Source organism: Macrobrachium nipponense, chromosome 11, assembly GCF_015104395.2.
Source record: "Macrobrachium nipponense isolate FS-2020 chromosome 11, ASM1510439v2, whole genome shotgun sequence".
NCBI classification, from domain to species: domain Eukaryota; kingdom Metazoa; phylum Arthropoda; class Malacostraca; order Decapoda; family Palaemonidae; genus Macrobrachium; species Macrobrachium nipponense.
In genome coordinates this window covers 55,300,371-55,310,000 of record NC_061087.1, presented here as the reverse complement: position 1 = coordinate 55,310,000, position 9,630 = coordinate 55,300,371, and the positions used below count along the sequence as shown (strand labels likewise).

General features: G+C 30.4%; 1 protein-coding gene across 2 annotated transcripts in view; it reads left to right on the top strand.

The window, feature by feature from the left end:
* Positions 1-9,630, top strand: part of LOC135206041 (alpha-1-inhibitor 3-like) — a 168,601-nt gene that overhangs the window by 135,025 nt on the left and 23,946 nt on the right. The window contains exon 27 of one of the 2 annotated variants that reach the window (XM_064237227.1): positions 1,036-1,540. The exons of the other annotated variant lie outside the window; for it this stretch is intronic. Coding sequence (XP_064093297.1) covers positions 1,036-1,077 — 42 coding nt within the window. The 3' untranslated portion in view covers positions 1,078-1,540. Of the gene's footprint in view, positions 1-1,035; positions 1,541-9,630 lie in introns of those variants that run through there. 2 annotated transcript variants of the gene reach the window in all.

Here is a 9,630-nt window from a genome sequence, read left to right as displayed (position 1 = left end):
GAAGGATCTTCTTGGAGGTCTCTTCCCTTTCTTCACATTCGGCCATCTTGAACTTACTTCTTGATGAAACGCTTTAAGGGAAGCTTAGCTATAGGCTAACACTTTCTTCAGTCTAGACGATATCACACTTTTCAGTCAATCCCAATGTGTTCTGGGCCCATGACCTGTTAACCTTACTAAGTTCTAGACTTTCTAGGAATAGGTTCACTTCTTAACAGAGTTCCACGAAGGGGCTAATTGATACACTTGTGTTGTCGTTGGTAGATTTTATTCAGACTGAAAGAGGGAAGCGGGAACAACGAACATGTCACATTATTTACATACAGGTGGCGCCACGACTCACCAGCGAGAAAGACTGAATACTAAAGAAAAATCGACATACAAGCGATGAGTGCAATGCCACTAATACAACATGAACAATACAAATCACAATATGCTTAACATAGCCTACATTATGAATCTTACCTTGGAGGGGATTTGCGTACACTTGTGAGCATGATGGAGACAGAGAGATATTTCACAAGATAAAACTTTGCAGGAATCAGTAGGCTTTAGTAACCAAAATGGGATTCCCTTTCTACATCCATTATCATCAACATTCAGTTGATTTATGGTCGAATTTATGAGCAGCACATTTCCGATGACCGATCGGAACTGTCATGATTCCCAAAAGAATCGCAGCCAGTTATTTAAAGTGGGTACAATACTGTTAGTGCGTCTCATAGGAATTGGCATATTTCCTCGCATTCTGTGGCCTATTCATTCATTTATGCACGATTGAAGTCTATTGCATTAACTTGGATAGACATAGTACTAGAGTATGGGTGCTAAGATTGAAAAATGCGGGACCTCTTACTGTCAAAGGGAACTGTCATGTTTTTCGAAAGCCGTATCTCACATTGCATACCCTCAAATTGAGTTGTTAAGACTCATTATTTTGATTTGTTTGAAGTATTTCCAATGCAACTGACGTTCATCGTGTGAGAAAAGCAGTTTAAAAGTAATTTCATTCTCTTTTTTTCTCTTTTCCTGCAGAATTACAGCTTGCCGCCACCAGATGAATGCCGAAAGGACTAGAAGTTCCAATGTCAGTGGTGGACTGGCCAGTGACCAGGTTGCCAGCTTGCACGTTACATCGCAAGTGGAACCCTTACGCATGAGACTATGGAGGTTCCATCACTGATTTACGCTTAGCGAAAAATAAATGTTCCACTGATTTGTCCTCTGTGTTTCCACTTATGCTTTTTCAAATATTTTATGTATTAGTCATGTAAACTAGTATTGCACAATTTTTAGACCCAGTCCACCACTGAGATCCATCATTCTAAGGTTTATTTTCAGGAAATAAGCCATTTTTTCAGTTATAGCTCATCGCTAACATTAAATAAAGCGAAGAACGACAATTAATTTTCCAAACAAAAATGTAGATGATGTCCATTGTGTGATGATAAGGGCAATATCTGTATTGGCATGCCGTGGTGTTAAGGTTAATGTTTTTTACAAGTTATGAAAAAAATTTATTAATAAAACCTAAATTTGATTTTGTTTATGTATATGCGTTCCTTCATTTAGATAACAGGATTGTTGCTTAGGTTAACTATCTAAACTGTATGCTCACACACACACACACGCGCGCACACACACACACACACACACACACACACACACACACATACATATATATATATATATTATATATATATATATATATACGATATATATATATCTATATATATATATATATATATATATATCGATATATATATCGTATATATATATATATCTATATATAGATATATATATATATATATATATATATATATGATAGATATATATATATATATATATATATCTATAGATATATATATATCTATCTATATACTACTATCTAATATATATATATATATGTATATATATGATAGATAGATATATATATATATATATATCTATAGATATAGATATCTATAGATATAGATCTATTATCAGATAGAATAGATATAGAGATAGAGAGAGGATAGATATAATCATAGATCTATATATATATATTATATACATATAATTATATAATATATATAGATAGATAGATATATAGATATATATATATATATATATAATCTATATTATATATATACATATATATATTATATATATAGATATATATATATCTATAGATATATATATCTATATCTATATATCTCATATAGGATTAGATATATATATATACTATATATAATATATATATATATATATATATATATCTATTAATATTTATATCTATATAGATAGATAATATTATATAATATCTATTATCAGATAATCTATATAGTTATCTTTAATAGATAGATATATCTAATAAATTAATATATATATATATCTAATATATAATATATATGTTATATATATATATCATATATATATATAGATATAATATCCATATATATAACACATATATAATATAAATATATATATATATATATATATATATCTATATATAGATATATAGATATATTTATATAGATATCATCAACACACACACAACACACAACACATATATATATATTATAATATATATATATATATAATATATATATATTATATATTATATATATATATATCTATATATATATATATATAGATAATATATAGTAATATATATATATATATTATATATTAATATAGTATATTATAGATAGAGATATCTATATCTATGATATATAATATAAATAATATCTCTATATATCTATCTGATCGATATATATATATATATATATATATATATCTATATTATAGATAGATAGATTATAGTATATATATTATATCTATAGATAGTAGATATATATATCTATATATAATATTATATATATGATATATAGATATAGAGATATATCTCTCTAGCTATATATATATAAATATATATATATATATAGAGAATTTAGATAGATAGATAGAATTAGATATATATAATCTAATAAATATTTATGACATTATAAGATATAGATATATAATATCTATAGATAGATATATCTATAGCTATATATCTATATAGATATAGATAAGAGAGACTGAGATATATAGATATATGAGAGCATATAATATAGAGAGACATAGAGAGATAGAGATAGATAGCGTAGTATAGAGCTAGTGATAGATAGATAGATTAATATATATTTAGTATAGATATATATATAGGATAGAGATATAGATATATATAGATAGATATATCTATAGATGATATATATGATAGATAGAGAGTAGAGAGATATATATATATATATAGATATATAATATCATACTATATCTAGATATATATAGATAGATATATATGATATAAATATATATCGATATCTATATATATATATAGTTATATATCTATATATATATATATATATATATATATATATATATATATATATCTATATATATATAGATATATATACATATCTATACACATATATATATATATATATATATATATATATCTATATAGATATATATATATATATATATATATATATATATTATATATATATATATATATATATATACTATATGTTATATACATATATAGATATGTGAGGATCGGTGAGAAAAGTATGGGGCAAATAATAAAAAATGTAAGATAGCAAGACTAAATTATAAAGCACAATTCTAAGCGTAGTCTGACAGAAACATAAGGTGACATGCTAGTTTTATTCACAAACGCTGGGAATACATTTTGCAGAGTGACGCTTTGAATGGCGGGAAGTCTCTCTAGGCAATAACAACAAACGCCCGAAGGCTTCACTGCTGAAACAACCGGCACAAAAGAATACATACATTACTGGAGGTGATGTTCCTCATTCACTCGCAATACAAATCATTCCTCCCCTCATAGGTAAAATTTAATATTTTGTTCTATTAACCTATCAGGTTTTTTCTACTTCTAGTAGACCTCCGTAAAATAACATCCGGCCTACTCTGGGGTTTAGGAGTTTCTTTAATATCAGTTTGTAGAGGATTTGGATGACACCTTTTCAGGAAACCATAATCATTAGGAATATTTATTACACTTGAGTCAATGACAACATTGGGAGGAGAACTTATTGGCATATGAGGTATTATTGGAACACGGACATGGGGAGGGGAAGACTTATAGGTTCCAACAGGATTATAAAACTTCCTTTCAAACAACTGGGATAAATGACGCTACCAAATTAAATTGCCATTTACATTCAAAGAGACTAAATAATTTCTTCTACCAAGAATTTTTTTAACTTTTGTCTCGACCCAATCTGGTCCTTTACCAAAGTTCCTGGCATATACTGCATCTCCTTATTTAAATTTAGAATCAACACAATCTGGAACTTCTTTTTGTTTAGACATAATGTCAAATGGGCCTTTAAATTTCCCTCCAAACATTAATTCAGCAGGAGAGCAACAGTAGAAGACTGCATTGACCTTCTATAAGGATACAAAAACTTAAACATTCTTGTGCAAATAGGTAACTTAACATCACACTTTTAAAAATTCTCCTTGAATATCCTCACTGACCTCTCTGCAAGACCATTTGTACTTGGATTATTAGGAGTTCCAGAGCAATGTTTAATACCATTTTCCTTTAAAAGCGTCTTGAGTCTCCTCAGAAACCACTGAGTCAGGTATTCCAAAATTAGCAAAACCCTTTCTCAAACATTGTATGGTACCTTCTGAATCAATAGTCTTACGTGGAAATACATCAATAAATTTAGAAAATGAATCAATGACAATAAAAAATTTATAATTGTCAATAGGTCCACAATAGTCAACATGCAAGCATGGCCAAGGTTGATCCACTGAAGGCTACGACAAAGGAGAAAAGACCTTAGGTTTAAAGTTAGCTACACAGAGTGAGCAATTTGATGTTACTTGATTCATATCTTGGTCAGTATTGGGCCAATATATCATAGACCTTGCTTCTGCCTTCATGGCAACAATGCCTTTACGCCCCTCATGAAGAGCATCCATAACACGTTTTCTCAATATTTCAGGAACCAATACACGACTCCTGTTATAATGAAAGATCATGTCTTATTTTATAAAATGGCATTACAGAGTCATCAATTTCGTTTACTTTAGGAAAACCATGCTTCACAAATTCTCTTACCTGACACAACAGAGTATCTTTATCCTTACATTTCTTTATTACATCAAAATCAAAAGATTCATTATTATTCAGAATGTTTATCAAATTGACATATTCACCTGGTATCTGAAAATCAGTTTCATCCCAATTTACTGGAAATCTGCTAAGGGCATCAGCAACAGTATTGTTCTCACCTTTAATGTATTCTATCTTAACCTTGAAAGCTGTGAGAAATAATGCCCACCTTTGAATTCGAGCATTTGACATTTATGAAATGCTCTTACAAGGATTAAACAGATGAATTAAACTCTATCCTTATGATAAACTTTATCCAAAAGAAAATCTAAAAATTTCTTAACTCCAAACACAACTGAGTGTGCTTCTTTATCTATTTGAGTATAATAATTACTCAGATTTTGACAATTTTCTATTTTAAATGAAATAGCGAATATTTTACCCTTAAATTCTTGTTTCAAAACAGCCCCAACTCCCATTAGACTTGCTTCCACTACCAATATCAATATAGCCTCAGGATTAAAATTTTCTAGAATATTTGCTTGAGCCAAAGCTTCCTTAATGATTTAAGAGACAACACAGAATTTGGAGAAGGAACTTCTACAATGGATTGAATTTTCTTGGGTTCTGGCCTAATGCCTTCACCACTCAAAATATATCCTAAATAAGGAACTTCTCTTGCACTAATTTGGCATTTACTCCTGTTCAACTTAACATTTCTTTTCTGCAATATAGATAAAACTTGACTTAACCTTTTGTAGTGCTCCTCCTGGGTATCACCTACAACAATGATGATATCTAAAAATATTTGCTAATAACTCAGTAATAAACCTCTGGACTATACCTGGTGCAGACGACAATCCAAATGGTAATCTCTGAAATTTATATAAACCAAGGTGAGTATTCATTACAAAATATTTCTGTGAGTCTTTATTCACTGGCAACTGTAGATAAGCATTTTTCAGATCTAACTTGGATATATATTGGCAAGGACCCAAATTTGCCAAAATATCCTCTAATTTAGGTAATGGAAATGTATTTGCATTGGTTTGGGTATCTACATATTTGAAATCTGCAAATACTCTTACATCACCAGATGGCTTACCTACGTGTACAATTGGGTTTACCTTACCTTACAGACCTTACATCTTGTTCGGGTTGCCCCAGGTCCCTCAGTGTGAGGCACCTCTAATGTCTACCAGAGAGTTGCTAGTACATCTTCCGGTATATTTGCATCTTCCAATCTTGGATGGTCTGGGATGCAGTTTAGATATTTGTCGAGCTTATTCTTAAACACATCTACGCTCACTCCTGTTATATTCCTCAGATGAGCTGGCAACGCATTGAATAGACGCTGCATTATCGATGCTGGTGTGTAGTGGATTAATGTCCTGTGTGCTTTCCTTATTTTTCCTGGTATAGTTTTTTGGGCACTATTAATCTACCTCTGCTTGCTCTTTCGGATATTTTTAGCTCCATGATGTTTTCTGCTATTCCTTCTACCTGTTTCCATGCCTGAATTATCATGTAGCGTTCTCTTCTCCTTTCTAGACTATATAATTTTAAGGATTGAAGTCTTTCCCAGTAGTCAAGGTCCTTAACTTCTTCTATTCTAGCTGTAAGGAACCTTTGTACACTCTCTATTTGTGCAATATTCTATTGATAGTGTGGGTACCATATCATATTGCAATATTCAAGTGGACTACGAACATATGTTTTATAAAGCATAATCATGTGTTCAGCTTTTCTTGTTTTGAAGTGCCATAACAACATTCCCATTTTTGCTTTACATTTTGCCAATAGAATTGCTATTTGATTGTTGCATAACATGTTCCTATTCATCATCACACCAAGGTCTTTAACTGCTTCCTTATTTGTGATTGTCTCATTATTAGGTCCCCTATATGCATATAGCTTTCCTTCTCTGTCTCCATAGTTTATTGATTCAAATTTATCAGAGTTAAATACCATCCTATTACCTCTGCCCAATCATATACTTTGTTAAGGTCTCTTTGTAGCGCAGTCCTATCTTTCATCACAAGTAATTTCTCTACTTATTCTTGTGTCATCGGCGAAACTACTCACTACGGAGTCCTTAACATTACTGTCTATGTCTGCAATCATAATAACAAACAGTAATGCAGCTAACACCGTACCTTGTGGCACACCGGAAATTACCTTAGCTTCATCCGATTTCTCATCGTTTGCAATAACTATCTGTTTTCTGTTGTGTAAAAATTCTTTTAACCATCTTCCTACTTTATCCACTATATTATGTTTTCTAATTTTCTTCGCTAATATATTATGGTGTACCTTGTCAAAAGCTTTTGCAAAGTCTAGATAAACCACATCTGTTTAATTTCCGCTTTTCATATTTTGTACATGTTTTCACGGTGGACTAACAGTTGGGTTTGTGTACTTTTTCCGGGTACGAAACATGTTGTCCTATATTAAACAGATTATTTTTATTAAATGTTTCATAATATTTTTCTTCATTACCCTTTCATACACTTTCATAATATGTGATGTTAGATTCCCAGGCCTATAATTAATTGCCTCTAGTCTGATCCACTTTTGAATGTAGGGGTAATATATGCTAATTTGTGCTCATCATAAATCATGCCTGTATCTACACTTTGTCTTAATAATATTGCAAGTGGCTTTGCGATAGAATGAACTACTTTCTTTAACAAAATAGCAGGAGCAACATCAGGCCTTGCTGCAGCTCCATTTTTAATTTCATTATTAGCCTGCACAATATCAGCTTCATTAATATCTATGTCAGCTAAATATTCACTATTTTTGTCCCTTACTTCTATATCAATTATCTTTTTCATTATCCTTATTCTAGGGGTGAATTCTCTCTTATATCGTTCTGCCAATATGTTGCAAATTTCCTTTTTTTTTCATTCGTTAATCTCCCTTCAATTCTTAGAGGGCCTATTTCTATTCTTCTTTTATTCATCTTTTTCGCGTATAAGTATAATAGTTTTGGGGTTTTGGCTTGATATTTAATAGGGTTTTTTCTTCTTCCAAGTCCCGTTTTTCATTTTCTTTTGATTGTATAATCTTTTGTTCTGCATTTTCTATCTTACTTTTTAGTTCTATAACTTTCCATGCATTTTTTTCTTTTGCAAGACCTTTTTTTCCACTTTCTGATTTTCTGGAACAAGATCCTTCTGTCTCTTGGTATGCATGACTGATGTTTACTTTTCTTCTTCGGTATATATTTTTATCCATTATTTTCTCTAATATTTTATATATTATCTCCGTATCTACCCTTATGTCATCACTTACGAAAATGTTATCCCAATCTTTGTTTAATTCTTCATTTATTTCTGACCATTTTATATTTTTACTGTAGAAGTGTATTTTCCATATCCTTCCCACTTTTTCATTTCTTGCTTATCTCTGTTTTCACTTGCTTTGGAATGGACTGTTAATTCTATGACATTATGGTCTGAAATACTCACATTAAAAAACTATTATTTCTTTAACATAATTCATCTTGTTCACAAATACTAGATCTAAAGTATTTTTCCTTCTTGTTGGCAGGTGATTATTTGTTGAATGTTGTTCTTCTAGTAGCATATCTAATAGATTTTGGAATTGCCTCTTATCTTCTGCACTACTATTACTCTCTTTTTTATATGTATAAATACAACCACAATCTCCTATTTGTTCTTTCCAGTCTACGAAAGGAAAGTTGAAGTCTCCAGATAGGAGAATAGTCCAGTCCTTGTGATTTCTACATATATCATCCAATTTTTCTATTATTACGTCAAACTCTTTAGTATTGTAGGGGTCTATATATTACTATGTTAATTAATTTTTCAGATTCAAATTCTACCGCTATTAGTTCACATTCTGAGTTACTATATTTCTCATATATTTTTCCTTGTTTTTGTCTTTCCCATATATTGCGGTTCCCCCTTGATTCCTATTTTTTCTATCTGATCTATAAGTTTGGAACCCCACTTGTTTATTTGATCATCATTCCCCAGTCTCTTTTAGGGAATTACCAGGTTTTTTCCACCTTTAATTTATTCATTATATTTATTTTCTTTTCAATTTTTTTGGGTTAGTTCTTCTAAGTACTCTATTTTCTTTTTGAGTTACTCGTAACTAAACCCTGCGCATTCATCACTATGATGGTTTGTGTGTTTTCTCCTTCATTTAATATGGGTAATAATAAGGATTTTCCCATGTCTCTTTCCTGTCTGGTATGTTGTTCTTTTTTTCATTTCCAGAAATTCTGACATTAAAAAAATTCTACTTTTCCATAATATTTGATCGTCCTTCATCATAATTATTCATTTTGTCTGAATCTGCAATTTTCTCCATATCTGCAATATCCTCTTGCATAATAAATACAGTTATTATCTCTTGAGTTGTATCTTGGAGCTGAGGCTTGGAAATTTTTTTGCTGACATCACTGCATATCGCGTTGATGGCTTGGTTTTTTCTTTTACCTGATATTCTTTATTCCTTTTTATTTGTTTCTTTCTTATTTT